The sequence below is a fragment of the Tachypleus tridentatus genome, chromosome 8, assembly GCF_004210375.1.
Source record: "Tachypleus tridentatus isolate NWPU-2018 chromosome 8, ASM421037v1, whole genome shotgun sequence".
In the NCBI taxonomy this organism is placed as follows: Eukaryota; Metazoa; Arthropoda; class Merostomata; order Xiphosura; family Limulidae; genus Tachypleus; species Tachypleus tridentatus.
Window position 1 is genome coordinate 54,468,864 of NC_134832.1, and position 23,634 is coordinate 54,492,497.

Sequence of the window (23,634 nt, forward strand, 5' to 3'; positions counted from 1 at the left end):
GTGGATAGATATTTAATAATAATGTTTGTAACGTATTTAAAGTAATTCCTTTCACATGTTAATTGGTATCAGACGATTAATTTAATATAATTCATGGAGTTTCTTAAATCAGTACAAGTTATATTGAGCAGAAGTGAATGTCTCTGCAGTCAGTAGCGATGTTTATTACTCTAGGGGTTATAGAAAATTGTTCGATTTCTAAACACTTAAAGGTTCATTGCGTATACGAAATTTTAAGAAAATCCATTAACAAAAAAACGTATCATTTAATTAGAAAACAGAAGAACTGTATATAATTTCCATTTATTCAAAAACCACTATAATCTTACAAAATGTATTCACGATACTTTATCTCACGTTGTCGAGTAATGTGATTCTATTGAACGTTAAGAAACGCGTTTGATTCTATTAAACGTTAAGAAACGCGTTATTTAGCCTTTAACCTACTTACAATCATAGCCTCGTGTGTATTTCATGCTTGAACCAGACGACACTCGTCAAATTTGCGGATATATTTTAATTCATTTTAAGTGTTCAGCTCGTATTTTTTTTTGTTTTACAACAACACACATTTTTGCGTTTGCCTCTTGGACTCGCCATTGGTAGAAATTCTCGAAGCGCTGGACCTGCGCCTAAGACTGAGTCCAGGCAAAGAGCCTAGAGAACTGAGACGTCGACTTAGACGTCTTGAGTATCGCCGGTCTGGCGGGTTCGGGTTGGGAGGCTGTTCCTTCGCCTTTGCCTGTAGCAATAACTCTTGAAACAGGTCCGAGACATTCAAGTTGTACTTCGCGCTAGTTTCGATATACCGACAGTTGTTCAGCACGTCCTTGGCAGTCTGCTGAGCTTTCTCTTTCTGTACCTTTCTCTCAGTAGTCAAGTCAGACTTGTTTCCCACGAGGATCACGGGGACTTCAGGACCTGCATATGAGAGCATAAAAACAAAGAAAATATGTTTAATTGTTCTTAGTGGTAAATTATAATGCGCATATATATATATAACCGCATTTCTTAGACATTGGTAAAACATTTTCACACACCATTCAAAATAACCCAAACATTTACACTCCAAACGGCCCTCCAGTGGCTCAGCGGTATGTCTGCAGACTTACAACGCTAAAATCCGGGTTTCGATACCCGTGGTGGGCAGAGCACAGATAGCCCATTGTGTAGCTTTGTGCTTAATTCGAAACAAACCAAACCAATCTTCAAAATGGCGGTCAATAATACGAAAACGTTTTTGAGTGTTAATTTAGCAGAGTAAGACTAGAGAAAAGTCAGCTAGTCATCATCACCAACCGCCAACTCTTGGGCTACTTTTTTACCAACGAATAGTGAGATTGACCGTAACATTATAACGCCCCCACGACAGAAAGAGAGATCATGTTTGGTGTGACGGAGATTTGAACCCACAACCTGTGGATTACGAGTCCATTGCCTTAACCACCTGGCCATACCGGCCATATCGAGGGTTTCGATTCCCCTCGGTTGGCCCAGCAGATAGACCGATGTGGCTTTGCTATAAGAAAAAACACAAACACACAAAGCGCATTGTGTAGCTTTGTGATAAATTCAAATCAGTCGCTCAAACGTATTATTAAAAAAACTATATTTTTTAAATGAACCAAAACTACACATGTTCATATTTTTGTATTCGAAGTTTTCCATTTTTAGGGCAAATAAAACCAATAATAAAATTTGAAAAAAAAAATCCTATAAATTCCAATAATTTTTGCAATTTTCAAATATTCTTTCAGGACATAATTTTGTTATGTTTACCAAAGTAATTAGGCAGCAAATCCATATCTTCGTGTTTCAAACTTCTTCTTAAAAATGAACCGGGAGGCTTGTAAATAAGTAATTAAATATTAAAGTCACGAAAGTGACTTCCACAAACGAAACAAAAAAAGTAAAATTAGCTTTCGAAGGTTCAAGAAAGAGAAGACGTGTAGTAGAATATAACAGGGAAATAACAAAATGTATATAGTTTATATATATATAGTTGCTCAGTAACCTCTTTTATGTTTTTATCGGCCAGATCTAATTCCAAGTGTACCAGTGTACCACAAATAAAACGAATTATCAAAAGACTTGAAGAATCTTCTTGGTTATTGAAAAAATATTAATAATGATTGTAACATTCCCTTGTGGTTTATTAGATCATAAAGTTAATTTAACTTATGGGGTTGTAGAACAAATCAATATGGATCAGCTTGGGGTACTAGAACCACCCAGAAAAGGACCAGTAATAAGTCGTCTCCCAACCATGGTAAACGCAAGCGTCAGTGGTAAAAACAGTCATTGTACCATAAGTAACAACATCCAAGATAATCAAAAAAGTATTTCTGTCTGGACGCAAGTAGCGTTTACAAAAACTGTTTACCCGAATACCTTAGCAGCTGAAGGATGAAATGGTTATTCATGTTATTCCATAAAAAAGACTTACCGGTCAACGAGCCAATGAAAAGATATAAAATCGTTTTCTATAACGTGGTCTTCCTCTATATAATTAATTAATTATGACGTCCACATTAAGATATGTTAACTTATAACTCATAAGTTTTGATAATACATATAAAGCTATTATAGCTCATTTCAATCACATATATGCTGTTAAGAATAATCACGGAAACAGTGAATAACATGGCAACAAAATACCCGTTTCGATACCCGTTGTAGGCAGAGTACAGGTAGCCCATTATATTCTCAAGATGACTGGTATGGGTATTAAAACTTTAATTAGAATAAAGTACAAAACAACGTTTCGACCTTCTTAGGTCATCTTTTTTTGTTATCCTGAAAATGACCTAAGAAGGTCAAAACGTTGTTATACACTTTATTTTAGTTAGTTTTAATACCTATACAAGCCGTCTTCAATGACTACATTTTTTTACATTAAGTGAGTTTCTCGTTATCATGAAATCTAACGATGGTTACTCTTTGGAGTTTAATCGGAATTCAAGTAGTTTGGAGAGAATCAAAGATATTTATGCAATTGCAGAGGGAAATGCTTGGTAGTTAAGTACAATATCTTCACACAAACGTGTTGAGAAGCTTATATAAGTATAGACTGCACCTCATCCAGTGATCTTGGAGACTGCCATGAAATAAGTGTAGACTGCACTTCATCCAGTGATCTTGGAGACTACCATGAAATTGATGGCGCCTCGTCCGCTGGCACAAACATGCGTGTTCTTATCCATCATGCCATCACTTAGAAACAGGAATTCCAATTGAGCAGAAAATCATCTTACAGCAAGACAGTGGCCCCAAGTATGCAGTAATTGTGATTAAGCGATATCTGGACACAAAATGAGGCCCATGGAACACTGGCAACCATGGATTAACTAGCGGAAGCCATTTTGTCGAACATGTGTACTGAAATATTTGGAACAATATTTCACAAACTTACTGTATACTGACACCGCAAAAACCTGTTGTATTTTGTACACGTGGTGAGCAGAGCATAGACAGCCCATTGTGCAGTTTTGTGTGCTTAATTCGAAACAATTAATGAAACAAACTTACTTTGATAAGCTTATGTCAGGATAAAGCTCGTGCTTTTCTTTAAAATTATCTATATTAATAATTGATTGATTAGTGAGTTAGTTAGTTATCACCATTAGATTCCATCTAGGAACATAGGGCCGCAATCGCTTGCGGATTCTTCAACAAGTATTTAAGTGAGTAGGTTCTTAGCCCACTGCACCAAGCCGTCCCTAATTTAGCAGTGTAAGACTAGAGGGAAGGCAGCTAGTCATCACCACCCACCGCCAACTCTTGGGCTACTCTTTTACCAACGAGTGAGATTGACCGTAACATTATAACGCCCCCACGGCTGGGAGGGCGAGCATGTTTGGCGCGACGCGGGCACGAACCCGCGACCCTCGGATTGCGAGTCGCACGCCTTACGCGCTTGGCCATGCCAAGCCTTAATTGATTGATTAGTTTCAATAACTCGTTGTTTATGACTTCGTACATATCACCTGTATGCTTCCTTTATTGTTTCAGCACTGTGTTGTTACACTTTCATAAAGCATATTTTTCGTATACTTGCAAAACGATACGTCATATTCAAGACATCATGACGCGAAAGTGTATCGCACGCCTTGAGCTTAAGTTCTTGTTCCTTTAAATGTCATTTAAAATCATTTAAGTCCACTAACGAATTAGGCATGGTCTAGTGATTAGCTTGTCTAGTTGTAGACTAAGTCCAGTCATAGTAAACTTTTATGTTATGTCACGTGGATAGGCATTCGATTCATTAATCCGAGGGTCACGGGTTCGCATCCCCGTCGCACCAAACATGCTCGCCCTTTCAGCCGTGGGGGCGTTATAATGTGACGGTCAATCTCATTATTCGTTGGTAAAAGAGTAACCCAAGAGTTGTCGGTGGGTGATGACTAGCTACCTTCCCTTTAGTCTCACACTGATAAATTAGGGACGGCTAGCGCAGATAGCTCTAGTGTAGCTTTGCGCGAAATTCAAAACAAACCAAACCAATAACATAAGATAAACCTACATATTTGTTATTTAACTTACGTCACATTTTAAAATGTTAATGACACTATGGTTAATGCAGAATATTCTGCTTGGGAAATGAAATTTCTCGCTTACGAAATAAACATTATTCACACCTTTTCTCTAATGATTTTAAAAATGAATGTTAAAAATGTATGAACCGGATTCGGTTCATGTTTTGAGGAATGGTCTGGTTCAGCATTGACCTCTTCATCCTTCTTAGGAATTGTTATTTTGTTTACACTGTTACTGAACCCTAGTTCACAACCCTTGTTACGTTATTACACTATTCATAGTATGCTAACTTGTATCCAATGTTCACAATTTTGCTCTCAAGCTTTGCCTGACATGCGCAGTACGAAAAGCGGCTGCAGTAAACGAGAGACAGACGAACGTTCGAACAGACATCACGGTTCGATACATATAAGATAATTAGTTAACATCTCTCATTTAAGTTCTAGGTTGTGTACGTTAGTTAGTAGTTTCCACACAGTTTTAAAACCGTGTATCATACATTAGTTAATAATTTCCACCTAGTTTTTAAACCGTGTATCGGACATTAGTTAACATAAGTTTTTTGTACTCATATTAGGTAACTGGTTAAGAAATTCGATATATTTAAATTTTAAAAGCTTTCGTAGGTTTTGAACTGCGCCATAGATTATCACGAGTTAGATAACGACAGAAATGAAAATACCTTCAGTAATTATTCCTTTAATATGTAATCTTTCTTTAAAACTACTCTGTAAATTATTTTAAGTTCATTACTGCTAGAAATGTGCTCCGAACGTTTCATAAAGCTCACGCCATCAAATAAGAGCTCCGACTGTATCAATAGGCCGTAGTTTATTGTTGACTCTGATAACCATGTTTGGATCGCGAAAAATAGCCTGACCGTACTGTTGTAATTCTGATACGAAAAATGTTATTCTTACAACATCAAATCCGTACAAGGCGATAAACTATTCTAAGTGTTTTCTGTTTGTTTGTTTTTTTCTCCTTGGTTGCATCTGAAGATTCTATAATATCTTACCTCGGGATTTTGAGATAAGATCCCACAGGTGGAGAGCTTCGTGGAAAGATTGTAGATCGTTCACGCTGAAGACGAGCACGAATCCACGGCCTGAACGAATGCTGAGTTCTCTCATAGCAGGAAAATGGTGAGATCCTGAAGTGTCCAGAATTTCTACCGTGTGAAAAATCCCATCTGTTAAACACACAGAACTGAGTTTAGTGAGACGCCAACCTGTTAGGTGATTCTAATACGTGTGAAATACAACACGTTGGTTGTTAAATTTATAAAATATCTCTACTGTTTGGAGAATTTCAAACAATAATAATGTGATATATTAACGCGTGTATAAAGCACTTATGCTGTGATGTATATATTAGCAGAACTTTAACAAATTAACATTTTTTTCTACAGGTTAAGCCTGTTCTACAGTGATGCGACCGTGTAAGGCATGTACTCACTACAAATAATTGACACTGTAAATCTACAAATATTTCAAAAAAACGCTGAGTAGACTTATCTCACTTACCTCTTTCAGAATACATAATTTATAAATTTTCAGATTACTAACAGTTAAACGATTCCACTGAAGTGTTCGGAATATCTATTTATATGTGTATTAGACCGTGGTAGTTATCTCTTTTCTAAGTGTACGCATCAAGTAATGTTTGATAACTAATTTTGTGTCATTATAAATATTAGAGCACAGTTCTAGAGTAATTGAATGGTGTTTTTTAACCTTCCCTATGGTAGAAACTGACTAGCCATCTCTCGATGCTAGAGTCCCCCAGTGGTACAGCGGTAATTCAACGGATTTACAACACTAAAAATAGGGGTTCGATTCCCCCGATGGACACAGCAGATAGCCCAGTGTGCCTTTGCTAAAAGGAAAACATACACACTGGATGCTAGAGACTGGTTCGCCACCTCCTTAAATAGATTGTTGGCGATCATACGAATGTAAACACAACGATAGACAATTATAACTGTTTGTTTGTTTGAAATAAAGCACAAAGTTACACAATGAGTTACCTATGCTCTGTTTACACACAACGGGTAACAAACCCGGTTTTTTAGAGTTGTAAGTCTGCAGACATACCGCTGTGCTACTGATAAGAGGCAATTACAATTTGAATATTTTAACAGTTTTCGTTTGTTTTGTTTATTTTTTTCTTGCGGAAATCCTGTGGCTCGTGGATGGACAATTGAGAAAAACAATGAATTGGGGTTTGTTAAAGGAATCTCATTTATGGATAAGATTTTATAATGTGTTTATTTAATTACGAAAGATTTTTACTGTCCAACAACCATAGCAAACACTACCTGAAATAATCTGTGTTAACACATTCCACAAAATTCCTCATGTTAATGTTGCGTTGTCTATTAGGTGTTTACAACGCACCAATACAATACCCAAATGCGGATGTTTAAACTCTTAGGTTCATTCATATGAAAAAAATGTTTAAGCCATTTAAATGTATTCATATCTACATGACAAGCTTACTCAATATGATAAGACTTATTATAAACACTCATTACTGACGATTTACATGTTTAAAATATACTAACAAAAAGATTGAATGGAGTTTTAATGTCCAACTATTCTCATTAAGCCTTAACGTTCTAAAAACAAAATATAACCAATATACTAGCCTAACGGGTCTTCACAATGGCTGAAAGAAATGTGATAAAACGTCTGTTTAACACCAACTTCATTGGTGTTTCCAGCTTTTTAAATGTCTTTACGCGTTCCCTGGTGCTTTCATGTTGCATTACTTACTAGCAATGGTTTTCTTTTGTTTTTATCAACAACAAAACTAATAATTTTATATTTGGTTTCCGTGCTTTTGTTTTTGCTGGCTACAGTTGGATTATTCCTAGGTTTTCTTTCAATTGTCGGTTCCTGTTGATTAAACTTAAAGTTATATTCATCATTCTCTTTGAGCCCAGGCGGTGTATGTGTACCAGAACTGTCATTCGTTGAGCTCTGATGACATCACTATGATCCGAACTCAGACAGCATATCAAAGGCCACTATAAACCCCGGAACGAAATTAATATATTCTGTATTGATTAAGTACCATAGGCTCCGTTGCTTAGCTGGGTTTGTTTCGTTTCGTGGTATTTTTTTACCGAATGATGATTTTCTCAGGATTGCGTGTTGTTCATGATTGTGCATATTTATTTCAGCTCATAATAACAAGATTCGTTTAGTGTTCTTCAATTAAACTTAAGTGAAAATAATGTAATTTACTGGTAAAAACAAATTCTACACTATCTGTAAATGAAAGAGAACTCACGAAACATTGTAATTCTGCAACGTGGTTGAATCCAGGCGTCCTTTTATTAAAGGTTCTTTCAAATAAGAAATGTCTGTAAATCCAATGAGTGACACATTCAGTTCGTTTATACGTTAATATTGAATGTTCCGTTTTATTTTGATGTTTTAATCTGAGGTATGTTTTGTTCACACCTACTACCTTGAAAGGAGTCAATGTTTCATCAGATGTGGTTGTAAGATTCAGTTTTAATCTGATGTGTGTTTTTTTACAGTTATTACCTTAAAAGGATTTATTGTTTTAAAAACTGTGGTTGTAAGTTCCAGTTTTAATCTGATGTGTGTCTTTTAACAGTTATTACCTTAAAAGGATCTATTGTTTTAAAAACTGTGGTTGTAAGTTTTAGTTTTAATCTGATGTATGCTTTCTCATATTCTACCTTAAATGAACCTATTAATCAGTGATGTCGAGAAACCCACTTGTTGAGAAATTTATATGCAAAAACGGCTCGTTTGGGTTGAGAAAATATTTTACATAGAAGAGCGAACAACGTTTCGACCTTCTTCGGTCATCGTCAGGTTCACAAAGAAAGAGGTAACTGACCGGAAGCTGACCACATGTTTGAAAGGGGTTGTGTAACTGTGTGTCGAAATGAACCTATTGTTTTACCAGCTGTGGTTGTAAGCTCTAGTCTTGATCTGATGTACGTCTTTTCACACATGCTACCTTGAAAGAACCTATTGTTCCACCAGCTGTGGTTGTAAGCTCTAGTCTTGATCTGATGTACGTCTTTTCACACATGCTACCTTAAAAGAACTTATTGTTCCACCAGCTGTGGTTGTAAGTTCTAGTCTTGATCTGATGTACGTCTTTTCACACATGCTACCTTGAAAGAACCTATTGTTCCACCAGCTGTGGTATTAAACTCTAGTCTTGATCTGATGTACGTCTTTTCACACATGCTACCTTGAAAGAACCTATTGTTCCACCAGCTGTGGTTGTAAGCACTAGTCTTCATCTGCTGTACGTCTTTTCACACATGCTACCTTAAAAGAACCTATTGTTCCACCAGCTGTGGTTGTAAGCACTAGTCTTCATCTGCTGTACGTCTTTTCACACATGCTACCTTAAAAGAACCTATTGTTCCACCAGCTGTGGTTGTAAGCACTTGTCTTCATCTGCTGTACGTCTTTTCACACATGCTACCTTAAAAGAACCTATTGTTCCACCAGCTGTGGTTGTAAGCTCTATTTTTGACAAGGTGTGATTTATCTGTTTACTCATTACTTGAACTTATTATCTGTTTAGCGAATCTAAACATCTAAATTAAATTAGATTTAAATCGCTGAATTAACTTGTTATTACTCATAATTCATTATATAACATGAGTTTCTACAGTCTAATAATTTACAATTTTTCTGACAATATAATGAGAAAAACAAAGTACTCGAAACACTTTACGTTTCGCAGAAAAATCAACAACATATATGTATACATGTTCCCAGTAGTTTTTTCCAAACTCTAAAATGTTTCCCAATGTTCTTTTATAATAACTATTTTTAAACTACGAATAATATTGAGCTGAGACACAAAATTTGTTACATATTACTAATAAGCAAGTAGTGGCCAATTGTAATTGTTTACATCATTGAGATTCTGGATGTGTACAATCTTTGCTACAACCATATGATGTTCATTAAAACAATAAATAAATTGTTTCTCTTGTTTAGAAAACTTGGACAAAAACAAGAATACCAACACTGGTTCTAAAAGTTGTTCACAACGCTAAAAGTTCCCCGCTTGGACAGCTGTAAGACTTCGAATTTACAACACTAAAAGTCCCCCGCTGGTTTTAATATTATAAATCATACATACAACGCTACAATCAAGGCTTTGATTCCTCTCAGTGGGTTCAGCTAATAGCCCGATGTGGCTTTGCTATAAAAAGACACACACGCACACGCTAAGTTAGGGATGGTTAACGAAGATAGCCCTATTCTGTCTTTGCGCGAAATTCAAAACAAACAAACAATTTTTATGACATGTATTAAAATAATTTTGAATATATATTTTTATTTACATTTATCTAAATATATTCAAGCTATCATAATAACATCGTTGATGAACAAAAGCGCATTTTCTATAACACTAAATTTTACACTCATACCAAATGGACCCAGAGGGTGTGCACCTACGTATTACTACTTCTCTTATCTCATTTCCTTATTTACGATGTAACAAGAAACGATGTTTTTTCTTAAATTTAGAAATAAATTCATGATTTATATATATATATATATATATAAAACGTTTTTAACCAAACATAACATTGGTAGATTATAATTAAATAATAATTTGTCTTTCCCCTAAGTGACAAAACACACCAGCAACATGTCAAGAAATATCAAGTTCCTCCTCACAAGTTATTTGTAAAGGTTATTTAAGTTATTTCGTAAATTTCGCTGTCATAAAGTACTTTGTTTGTTTAATTTCGCGCAAAGCTACACGAGGGCTATCTGCGCTAGCCGTCTCTAATTTTGCAGTATAAGAGTAAAGGGAAAGCAGCGTGTCCTCACCACCCACCGCCAATTCTTGGGCTACTCTTTTACCAACGAATAGTAGGATTGATCATCACATTATAACGCCCCCCTGGCTGAAAAGGCGAGCATGTTTGATGCGACGAGGATTCGAACCCGCAACCATCAGATTACGAGTCGAACGCCTTAACCACCTGGCCATGCCAGTCATAAAGCAGTATGAACAAGAACTGCTAGATTCTGACCCAAACTTCCGTAAGTAACTGGGTCTTTTGTGGATTTGTTTTTCAAGAAGTTGGCGATTTTAGGTCCCCAGAGCCTAAATTCCAGCTAAGGAAAAGACGAAGGTCAAGACACGATCCAAGAAACTGTAAATGTAAACATTGGTTGTACAACGTTTCGGAAGCTTTTCAGCTTTCTTCTCTTTTTTATTATGCAGGTGCAATTTGTTGTTGTTTTTTTTCTTTTCTGAAAGAGCGAGCAAGTTTGGTTTGATTCGAACACGCGACCCTCAAATTACGAGTCGAGTGCTATAACCACCTGGCCATGCCGGACAGGGGATATATTAATCAGTGATGTCGAGAAAACCCAGTTGTAGAGAAATATATATGCAAAAACGGCTTGTTTCTGACGATGAGCGAAGAAGGTCGAAACGTTGTTCGCTCTTCTACGTAAAATATTTTCTCAACCAAAACAGGGGATATATTAATATGTATTTATATCGCTTTATCAGATACGTGGAAACATCATTACTGATTTACAGACCAGCTATGGCATTCAGTGAGTTGGTACTATTATTAAGTATAACTCAGGGCCCGGCACGGCCAGGTGTGTTAAGGCGTGCGACTCGTAATCTGAGGGTCGCGGGTTCGCATCCCCGTCGCACCAAACATGCTCGCCTTCTCAGCCGTGGGAGCATTATAATGTGACGATCAATCCCACTATTCGGTGGGTGGTGATGACTAGTTGCCTTCCCTCTATTCTCACACTGTTAATTTAGGGACGGCTACTGCAGATAGCCCTCGAGTAGCTTTGCGCGAAATTCAAAAACAAATAATTAAGTACAACCTCTCCATATTATTATTTTTTAAGAATGACAGTATGTGGAGATGTGTGTGTGTGTATTTTCAAATGGCAAAGCCACATCGAACTATCTTCTGAGTCCACCGAGGGGAATCGAAATCCTTTTTTTAGTGCTGTAAATCCGTAGATTTACCGCTGTACTAGCGGGGCGCAAACAGAGATAATATGCCTTACATTCACTGGATTTGAATAACAGAATATTTACATTCCTTTTGAGAATAACGGATTTACTCGCTTACGTCATACGACGTAAAATCTGCGGAAGAGCCTCAACAATAGATAACATAACAATAACGATAACATTCAACTCATTAGCTGTCTTGTCGAACAATATCTTCATACATCAATTCAGTATAACCAAGGATATCTTATTTTTACTTGTGAGTTAACTAACTAAACTTCAGCCAATCATCTTTTCGTTCGTTTTGTTACGCTGCGATGCATTGGTTTATTCATATCTACAACTGCCTCTTTATCTTCCACAAGCGACACACACACCAGTTTTTAATCAAAGAGGATTAAACATTATTCGTAAAATAATTACTTTCGAGTTGATTATTGTCTGTTTTTAAATTAACGTTAGTTCTTGGTTAAATTCTAATGAATTAACGTATTGTCTCCTGAAGAGTTGTACTTGATTTTTAATTACGTCTCTCTCAGATACTTTGCACAATAAGGATAACGAAAATAGTATAGCAACCTAGATCACCAGGGACAATTCCGAATAAATAAAGACTATATTACACAAACATTTACGTATCATTAGTCTTTTAAGTATTACTCATAACTTCTAAAGTTCCATAAATATATTCTTTTCAAGTTTCGGGGCAGAAAAATGGAATTTTTTAGTGCAAATAAAAGCAGTTTCTCATCTTAAGTTCTGGAAGTCTTTCCTTAGGTTTTCACATAAAAAGTAATTTGGGCAGATTGTCAAATGATGGTTAAAGCATTCACACAAAGTATATTTCACCGTCTTCGTCATCGTAATGGGCAACTAAGCTTTATAGCGAGAAAGACTTGAATATTAAAGTCATTAAATATGGCCATTAGCAATAAAAACTGTAGTCCTATTTCTGACTCTCCCTTCTACGAAGTTATACCTTACTTCTCAGAAAACCAAGGTTATTTCCATGCTACACTAGAGATTATACATTCGATACTTTTTATTAGCACAAAGTTATTCTTTCGTAAGTCTCGTTCTAAAAGTCGTAACATTTTAGATGGCTGGATTTAGGTTTCAAGGCACAAATCACACAGTTTGGAGTGATTTGAATTATGTTTCATGAGACAACAAATCACAGAGTTTGAAGTGATTTGGAATACGTTTCAAAACACAACAAATCACACAGTTTCGAGTAATTTGATTTAAATTTCAAGTCACAACAAATCACACAGTTTAAAGTGATTTGAATTAAGTTCAAAACACAACAAATCACACAGTTTCGAGTGATTTGATTTAAATTTCAAGACACAACAAATCGCACAGTTTGGAGTAATTTGAATTAAGTTTGAAGACACAATAAATCACACAGTTTGAAGTTATTTGAATCAAGTTTAAAGACACAATAAATCACACAGTTTGAAGTTATTTGAATCAAGTTTGAAGACACAATAAATCACACAGTTTGAAGTTATTTGAATCAAGTTTAAAGACACAATAAATCACAGAGTTTGAAGTTATTTGAATGAAGTTTAAAGACACAATAAATCACACAGTTTGAAGTTATTTGAATCAAGTTTAAAGACACAATAAATCACACAGTTTGAAGTTATTTGAATCAAGTTTAAAGACACAATAAATCACACAGTTTGAAGTTATTTGAATCAAGTTTAAAGACACAATAAATCACACAGTTTGAAGTTATTTGAATTAAGTTTCAAGACTTAATAAATCATACAGTTTGTAGTGGTTTCAGTTTAGTTTCAAGACAACTTTACGTTTTGATTTTCGAAAAATGAAAATAAGCTTTCATGTTGAAAAGTTTAATTAAAACTACAAAACTTACCTTCCAGTTGTACAAACTTGTGTTTTGTGTATCTAAGATTAAAAATGGTAACCGTTACTACACTTATTCGTTTCAAAATAAAGCTGTTGAATGTTTGAAACGTTCATACCCTAAAAATACCCTAAATATTAACTTCTGTAGTCCTAAGAATTTATTCATTAGATGTGACACTTAAACTAAAGGATTCTTTTATTACCAACATCAGTCTTTGAAATTGACCAATTCGGAAGCCCACTGCTAGTACAGCGTTAAGTCTGCAGATTTATAGCACTAAAATCAGGTGTTCGACTCCTTTTGGTGGGCTCAGCAGATAGCCCGATGTGGCTTTGCTATAAGAAAACATACACCCAGTTCATATCTACATAAAGTATATGCTTCCCTTTTTTTCTATCATATTCAGTGTATTTTTCCCGCATATTAGAATGTTGTTTTATTTTTACCATGCATTAACTATAATAGTTTCCTTGTTTCAGAATTTTGTACTAACAGACACAGAGAACTATTTGGCGTATAGTTGTCTCTGACGTTTGTCAGATTATGAGTCGAGCGCCCTAACGACCTGGCCATGTCAGAACCTCTATTTTTTTTTTTAATTATTGCTACAGTGAAGGCATTTAATCAGCGCCTACTCTTTGGCTACTTTTAAATAACTGAATAGGAAGAATTCATTCCAGAACCATAAGTCCGGAGAAGTTCAGAATGATTGTTTACTGTCTTTTTGTGACAAAAGACTGTGAGTCATGAACTTATTGGACGGCCCGGCATGGCCAAGCGTATTAAGGCGTTCGACTCGTAATCCGAGGGTAGCGGGTTCAAATCCCGGTTGCACCCAACATGCTCGCCCTCCGAGCCGTGGAGGCGTTATAATGTGACTCTCAATCTCACTATTCGTTGGTAAAAGAGTAGCCCAAGAATTGGCGGAGGGTGGTGACTAGCTGTCTTCCCTCTAGTCTTACACTGCTAAATTAGGGACGGCTAGCGCAGATAGCCCTCGAGTAGCTTTGCGTGAAATTAAAAAACAAACAAATAAACTTATTGGATTCACAGACCCAGCACGCTAACCGTTAACCACGAGGCAACACTCGGTTATTGACAAGAGTGTAAGCTCACAACATGACTTATTTTTACGGTCATAGAAATTAAAATTGTTTTCATTGCGCAAGACTTGTGAAAGAAAAATAAGTAGATGTGCTGCTCGTTACTATGAAACACAAAGTTACACAATGGGCCATCTGTGTTGTGCCCACCATGAATATCGAATTCCAATTTTTAATGCTGTAAGCCATCAGACTTACCACTAAGCCATTAAAGAGCTCAAAATATATTATCACCAATGACGTATCGACAAAATGTTCTTTCTGAGTGTGTTATGCGTGCGCGTATAAAATCATATATGATAAATGTCATACAAAGCAGCTTAGGGATACTCAAGTAAAACCTTATGAGAACCATTCAGTAAGCAAAGATTACAATGACGTCCGAGAACCAATACGTTTAACTTTGAATCTAGTCATCACCACCCACCGCCAACTCTTGGGCTACTCTTTTACCAAAGAACAGTGGGATTGACCTCACATTATAACGCTCCCACGTCTGAAAGAGAGCATGTTTGGTGTGACGGGGATTCAAACCGAGAACCTCAGATTGTGAGTCGAGCGCCATAACCACCTGGCCATGCCGGGTCTCGTTTACCAACATAACATCTACTGTACATTCTCGTATCCTAACGACACTTTAGAAATAATCTTAATTATTTTACTATGTTAACGTGATGCTATTACTTATATATATATATCACTAGTTCTATATAATTCATACATTTTGCTAAAGGTTTTCTGTAAAGAAGACGATCTAATAATTAACAAATAATGTGTTTCTAAAGTTTCTGGAATTGTAAACATTCCCAAAACAACCTCTATTTTAGGGTTCTCAAGCGGTAAACTTCTTCTAGAATTCCAGCTTCGAAACTTGCTATGAAGGTTCTTAGCTTTGTTTTACGTGAAAACCATTTTATAGAATTAAATAATCATTTGTTGCCTGGTTGGAAATATAGCTATACATAAGATTTTTCTCTGGTACAAAAACGTTCTCTATGAACGTGTTTTTCTTTGCTCTATTTCTTTTTTCTTGGTAAGCGCAAGTCTACACTAATGTCCTATTTGTGCTGCGGTCGATTTAGCATTATAAGTTTTCAGGCTTAAAGTTGAGCCACTAAACACGTTTATTTTAAAATTATACAGCTGAGTTTTTTGTAAACAGCTTGTGAAACCCAACAACTGACCTATACCTATACTGACAATCTCTAAACGAGAAACTAGGAAGTCAATACACTGGATATAACTTTTCAGAGAATATTTTCTCTTGTTAAAACGTATACATTTAAAAAAAAAAAATGTAAAAGCTCAAAATGAGAAGCCTTAATTTCTAAAAAGAAAAAAATTTAAAAATGTTAAAAATTAAATAGCGAATATTGTTAAGACTTGAATTACCAAGTAGGTAACCAGCTGAACCAGCGATTATTTTTAAGTATGGACCAGCAACCTTATACAGGCAAATCTTAATATAAAAAGTGTGTTTGAGTTTTCTTTATAGCAAAGCCACATCGCGCTATCTGCTGAGTCCACCGAGGGGAATCGAATCCCTAATTTTAGCGTTGCAAATATAAAAAGTAAACAGAAGGCGGCGGTTGTAGACGTGCGAGAATAGTTTGCTCAGACAACTCAAAACAAAGTGGTATTAAACAGTCAAAGTGGTATTAAACAGTCAAACAAAGTGGTATTAAACAGTCAAACAAAGTGGTATTAAACAGTCAAACAAAATGGTATTAAACAGTCAAACAAAGTGGTATTAAACAGTCAAAGTGGTATTAAACAGTCAAACAAAGTGGTATTAAACAGTCAAACAAAATGGTATTAAACAGTCAAACAGAGTGGTATTAAACAGTCAAAGTGGTATTAAACAGTCAAACAAAATGGTATTAAACAGTCAAACAAAGTGGTATTAAACAGTCAAACAAAATGGTATTAAAAGTCAAACAAAGTGGTATTAAACAGTCAAAGTGGTATTAAACAGTCAAACAAAATGGTATTAAACAGTCAAAGTGGTATTAAACAGTCAAACAAAATGGTATTAAACAGTCAAACAAAGTGGTATTAAACAGTCAAAGTGGTATTAAACAGTCAAACAAAGTGGTATTAAACAGTCAAACAAAATGGTATTAAACAGTCAAACAGAGTGGTATTAAACAGTCAAAGTGGTATTAAACAGTCAAACAAAATGGTATTAAACAGTCAAACAAAGTGGTATTAAACAGTCAAACAAAATGGTATTAAAAGTCAAACAAAGTGGTATTAAACAGTCAAAGTGGTATTAAACAGTCAAACAAAGTGGTATTAAACAGTCAAAGTGGTATTAAACAGTCAAACAAAATGGTATTAAATAGTCAAACGGAGTGGTATTAAACAGTCAAAGTGGTATTAAACAGTCAAACAAAATGGTATTAAACAGTCAAAGTGGTGTTAAACAGTCAAACAGAGTGGTATTAAACAGTCAAACAAAATGGTATTAAACAGTCAAAGTGGTATTAAACAGTCAAACAAAATGGTATTAAACAGTCAAACAAAATGGTATTAAACAGTCAAACAAAGCAGTCAGATAAATAAAATTATATTCAGAGATGAAATTTAAAAAGAAAAGAAGCTGGTAGACATGATTACCGGGCATTTGGATGGTATGCTGGTAATAATCCTCTACCGTAGGTTTGTAGGTAGATGAGTAGAAACCCTCTAGGAACTGGACTACCAACGACGTCTTCCCAACTCCACCTGCACCAAGGACTACAAGCTTATAGTCCCGCATGACACGTGGCGTGTCTGTCCGTCAAACTTTATTCACCCACCACCAGTCCAGTAGGGTTAGCTAACGACTGATATTACGTAGACAGTTTTTTCAATAATGCAGAGTTATTCTCTTTTCGGGTGTCTGTTTCGATGGTTTATTAAGGCCCCGAAACTATACTTATTTGTTATAAGAAACACTCTTTTTCCATAGCCCAGTTTCTCTTCACACGAATTGAGTTACTCCGATTAATTAAAATTTTTCATAAAACTCTCTCTCTTTCTCTACGAATGTCATAAAAACTGACAAACAGTACTGGCACTGTCTTACCTATATTAACTTGTTTAACACGCTTTGAGTTGAAAGATATGATTCTCACAATATGCCGCTAGGGTGCGTTATTATATTTTCCAGTATCGATCTTTTGATTGTGAAAACACGGCCTGAATATAAAACCGCACTAAGTTTCTTTCACTTCTATATTTCTTACGACGTATTCCTTAAATTATGGCTTATAAAGCAACTGTTGAACCAAAACTCTGGTCTTTTTCGTCATAGAAAAGGAACACTGTCTGTAAGTGGTATTCTTGTAAAGGTTAAAAAAAAAAAAAAAAAGGCTTAGATATATAAATACACCAGCATCGAAATAACGACCAATGTGTGCCGTTCGTTAGAAGTTTCTACGATATTCATGTAGCGTTAATTTAGGTGCTTCCTTATCTAGAGGTGCAGCCAAGGCGCGTACCACTCCCCGTTGCTATAGAAACATACAAACCGTAATACGCTAAGTCCTCCCGTAAGGAACTACGACGACGTGCAGTACGTGATACCGCTCAACCAATCGGAAAAATCACCTAACACTAATGCATCTGTGAAACCCAGCAGCGAATATTTCTTGTAAAACTTTTTCAAGCATTTATGACTTTTAGTACTTTGAAAAATATTAATACACACCGTGATTAAAGAGCTCAATCTACATCGAGACGTAACTTGAATCAAACAAAAACTCTGGGTATAATTTCAAAACTTGTAGCTAAATTCTGAAAGATTTATAAGATATGTAAGCAATAACTGAATTCATCATAAAATCCTAAGTAGAAAACGAGGTGGACTCTTGAAGTGCCTCTCCAGACACTTTAAACGCCTGCGACACACTAAGTCGAATATATGTTATCTATGATAGATTCTTTAGGTAGAGTATTCGTGATGGACAGCAACTGCCTGTTGTGGACACTTGTGTCTCCCCAACAGGCAGTTGCCGTCCATTCTACAAAGTTTTATAGGTAATATAATCTTATATAGTTCCCTGCTGGTAAGTCTACAGATTTACAACGCTAAAATCAAGGGTTCGATTCCCTTCGGTGGACTCAGCAGATAACCCGCTGTGGCTTTGCTATAAGAAAACACACTAATATTTTATAAGATCCCTCGTCTATTATGAAACCCGTAGTGTCGTTTTTAACATCTGAATTACCGAATATGATAATTTAAAAGAAAAAAAACTTCTGAGGGTAAAAAAAATGTTCTGGAACCCTTCTATAACAACCCTTTCCAATAATTACCCCATCCCATTCCAATCCAGAATAATCCATTTTATGATGTTGAAAGATTTGTCATGTAACCAGAACAACAGCATCCCGCATGGCAAGGTGGTTACGGCAGCTGACTGGTAATCTACGGGTCGCGGGTTCAATCCCCGTTACGCGAAAGATGCTTGCCCTTTCAGCCATGGAGACGGTATAATGTGACGGTCAATCCCACTCTTCGTTTGTCAAAAAAGTTGCACAAAAGTTATTGGTGATGCCTTCCCTCTAGCCTTACACTGCTAAATTAATGACGGCTAGCACAGATAGCCCTCGTGTAGCTTTGCGCGAAATTCAAAAAATAAATTAACTTTTGCTTCCTTTTAACAGTACTGAGTGGGTGGTAACATGTATAATATTATGAGTATTATAAGTACAGTAAATCACGTAACTAAACGCTTTCAGTCTTATCAGAAAAAGACATTTCTGTATGTCTCGTTTAATTTAAGCTTCCTATTCATTAAAATGTACCGGAACGCAGTTCTATTGGGTTCTACCAGCTCCCCCGCTAGCACAGCGGCAAGTCTACGGATTTACAACGCTCAAATCATGGCTTCGATGCCTCTCGGTGGGCACAGCAGAGAGCCCTATGTGGCTTTCTCATAAAAAAAGGCACTCGCTCGCGTACATTCCACCAGACATAAAAAAAAAGGCTGCGTATTACTATAAGAGTCCGGCATGGCCAGGTGAGCTAAGGCGTTCGACTCGTAATCTGAGGGGCGCAGGTTCGAATCCCGGTCGCACCAAACATGCTCGCCCTTTCAGCCGTGGAGGCGTTATAATGTGACGGTCAATCCCACTATTTGTTGGTAAAAGAGTAGCCCAAGAGTTGGCGGTGGGTGGTGATGACTAGCTGCCTTCCCTCTGGTCTTACACTTCTAAATTAAGAACGGCTGGCGCAGATAGCCCTCGTGTAGCTTTGCGCGAAATTCAGAACAATTTACTCATCTCTTCGAGTTTTAAAGACTGCGTAATCTCAACTGTCACACGTTCCATAGATCAAATATTTGAATTCTATATACGAATTTACGTATCTGCTCAAATGTAACCAATTTTGAAAAATGAAATGAAACATTTATTAATTAATCTTTCACCAAAGTAGCAACAGAAATAATAACGAAGCCATAAAGAAAAATCAGGTTATCCAAATGATTATTACGACAGGCGATCCAGAACGACTCGTCACCAGGAACCAGATTGAACCAGATATTTAGTTTCAGTAAAATTGTTGAGGAACAATTAATTGAAACGCCTAAAACTTCGCTGATGTAAGATCTTAAGTTGGAAAATTAATTTATATTAATTAATGAGCCTGATGGTACACAGTCTACTAACCTACAGTTGTTTGGCTAATGAACGATATAAACAAATTATAAAAGAAAGAAATGCTGTAGTTACAGTTGAAGAATATCTTATTGAATATATCATAATACACCTCAAGTCATACAAATACAAAATGTATTAATAATATATGGTGCAGGAGCTATGGTTTGGTTGTCAGTTGCTATTTTTTAGAGAAATCGAATCACGAATTTTTGTTTTTTAGTGCGTTTAATCAACCACTATTCATTTCAGTTCGCTTAAACGGCCAGGTGGATTAAAGCGTTCAACTCGTAATCTGAGAGTCGAGGGTTCGAGTCCCCATCGCGTCAAACAGGCTCGCCCTTTCAGCCGTGGTGGCGTTTATAATGCGACGGTTAACTCCACTATTCGTTGGCAATGGGTAGTCCAAGAGTTGGTGATGGGTAGTGATGAATGGCTGCCTTCCCTTATGAATCAGGGACGGCTACTGCAAATAACCCTAATGTAGCTTTTCGCGAAATTCAAAACAAACAAAATAACTGTTTCTTTTGACAAAGGAGAAGGAAGGAATAGAATAGGCGACGCTAAGAATTAAAGAATCGACAGAAACCTAACAAAATTGTACATCTTTATGGTAGCCTGAACCTACAAACCCGGTGCAGGAAAGAAATACCGCAAAAAACCCCCCAACAATTTTCACTAATCGAGCATAAGATTTTGTTATGAATTGAATTACTGCTTATATGATCTGTGAGAATTTGGCGGAAAGTTCAGAAAACGTATTTTGAGAGTTTTTGTTTAATACAAGTTACGTGTTCGATTCAGATCGAGCATTACGTGCCCTGTTCGTTATCTGTTTCATTGCATAACTGTAAGGTTACCATCTGTATGGAAAGTAACTAACGAGTTCGTTACTGTTGTTTGTTTGTTTTTCTTTTAAATTTCGCGCAAAGCTACACGAGGGCTATCTGCGCCAGCCATCTCTAATTTAGCAGTGTAAGACTAGAGGGAAGGCAGTTAGTCATCACCATCCACCGCCAACTCTTGGGCTGCTCTTTCACCAGCAAATAGTGGGATGGATCGTAACGCTATAACGCCACCACGGCTGAAAGGTCGAGCATGTTTGGCGTTACGGGGATTCGCACTCGCGACCCTCAGATTATGAGTCGAATGCATTAACCACATGACCATGCCGGGCCTAGATAGGCCTATAAAAAAACAACAACAATATCTATCTATCTGAGCTGCAATGATCCCCTATTGGATCCAGCTCTCCGTCAGATCAGTCCAGTATTTCCTATTCTCAGTATACCATGCCCATATGCTTCCAACACTATATCGTCCCTCCCTCTTCTCTTCTGTCTTCCTTACATCTTTTGCCTATCCTAGGTTGTCATTCTATTATTCTTAATGTCCACTTATTATCAGAATACTTTACCACGTACCCAACCAATTTCCATTTAGTTCTTAGAATGAACCTTACTACATCTATACTGTTTGTCATTCTTTTATCTGTCTTGTGGTGTTATATGAAATCGTTTTTTCAATCCACAGTTTATTTGGACGGTTTCTATCTTTTTCCTTCGCTCTTTTGTAGGCCCAGCATGGCCAGGTGGATAAGGTACTCGACTCGTGATCTAAGGGTTGCGGATTCGAATCCCTGTCACACCAAACATGTTCGCCCTTTCAGCCGTGGGGGCGTTATAATGTGACGGTCGATTCCACTATTCGCTGGTAAAAGAATAGCCCAAGAGCTGGCGGCGGACCATAATGACTAGCTGCCTTCTCTCTAGTCTTACACTGATAAATTAGGGACGGCTAGCACAGATAGCCCTCGTGTAGCTTTGCGCAAAATTCAAAACAAACCAAACCAAACGCTCTTTTGTTAGTGTCCATGTTTGGCTACCATATATAAAGTTGGTGGTACATATTGATCCACGATCCATTCAAAGGATTGTGGACATCTTGATCGTCTACACTTTCTTTGTACATCCCATAATATCGCCATGTTGTCTTTGTTCTTACCATACTTTCTTCCCTTGTTGTGTTTTGTATTTTGAAGGTTTGTCTTAAACATTTGTACTTTGACACTTTCTCTGTTTCTTTATTCTCAGTTTTGATGGTATTTGTATCATGATACGTGGTCATATATTTGATTTTTCCTTATATATTTTTAGCCCTGTTTTCTTACTACTGCCATTCAAACTGTTTAATAGGACCTCCATCTTTTTCTGTTGATCTTATAAAGATAGCTAAATCATCTTAGATCTGTTGACGTCTCACCATCTATTTCTGTACCTTCATTCTCTAACCCAGGTTGTCTCAAAACGTGTTTCAAAGTTGCTGCAAACAGTTTCGGAGATAATGGTTCAACCCACGTCACCCCAAACTCTATCTTTATCACTGATGATACCTCTTTATGAAGATGTATTTTTGTTGTTACTATTTCGATGTACGTTAGAGTGACAGCTATTGTAGCTAAAACATCTAATATTGCGCTGTGTTCTGTATAATCAAATGCTTTTTTTCATAATCTATCCGCCCCCGCTAGTACAGCGGTATGTCTCCGGATTTATAACGCTAAAATCAGGAGTTCGATTCCCCTCGGCGAGCTGAGCAGATAACCCTTTGTGGCTTTGTTATATGAAAAACACACACAAGCACACATGATATATAAATGCCACACATAAAAGTAATCTGTAGTTATTCGATTTTTCTCTTATTTGATTAGTAGCATGTGAACTATCTGTTATTCAGAAACGTTTCCTTAAGCCTCATTCTTCTCTTGGTTTTTTGTTCGTCCAAAATTCTTTTCGATCATTTCTGTAATATTCTTGTGAATAGTTTATATGAGTGAGATAATAGGCTTAAGGGGGCAATTAATTATTTATATTTTCCTTGTTTCTTTTCTTATATAAAATGACGATATTAGCCTCTTTCCATTACTTTGGTATCCTTTTCTAACTTCAATGTTTTGTTAAACATTTTTATTATCTGCCATAATAATTCACTTCCACCCACTTTCAAAATATCACTTGTTACCAAGTCGTTTCCTGGAAATATCCTGCTCTTCATGTCAGTTAACACATTCGTCACTTCCAGTACTTCTGTTTTATCTCCCTTGTTGTCCTCAAAAATTCATTTCTGTTCCTGTTTCATCTTTAATAGTTGATGTATAGAAATCCCAGTAAAAATCTGCACATATCTCAACTATTTCTGTTCTATCATTTGTGGTGATTGTGATTTTTTATTGAGCATATTTTCGTATTTTCAAATCCACTATTGATATTTTAGGTTCTCCAACACCTTTTAAAATATTTTCAAGCTTTTCTTTCCTTATTTTTCTTCCTCTGTTTCACGTTTTAGTTTTTTACTGTGTTTGCTAACTTAACATATTCAACTCTCTTCTGCATGGTCTTCCTCGCTATTCGTCTTCATCCATTTCCTATGTAAGCTCACACTCCTCATCTTTAT

At 36.4% G+C, this 23,634-nt stretch overlaps 1 protein-coding gene across 1 annotated transcript; it reads right to left on the bottom strand.

Moving 5' to 3' along the window:
• Positions 1–284: 284 nt before the first annotated feature.
• On the bottom strand, positions 285–17,942 carry LOC143222417 (ras-related protein Rap-1b-like). The gene is made up of 3 exons (XM_076448919.1): positions 17,155–17,942; positions 5,555–5,728; positions 285–921 (listed from the first exon to the last, which is right to left on the bottom strand). The coding sequence occupies exons 1-3, from the start codon at positions 17,294–17,296 to the stop codon at positions 557–559; spliced, it is 681 nt and encodes a 226-aa protein (XP_076305034.1). The 5' UTR covers positions 17,297–17,942; the 3' UTR covers positions 285–556.
• Positions 17,943–23,634: the final 5,692 nt, after the last annotated feature.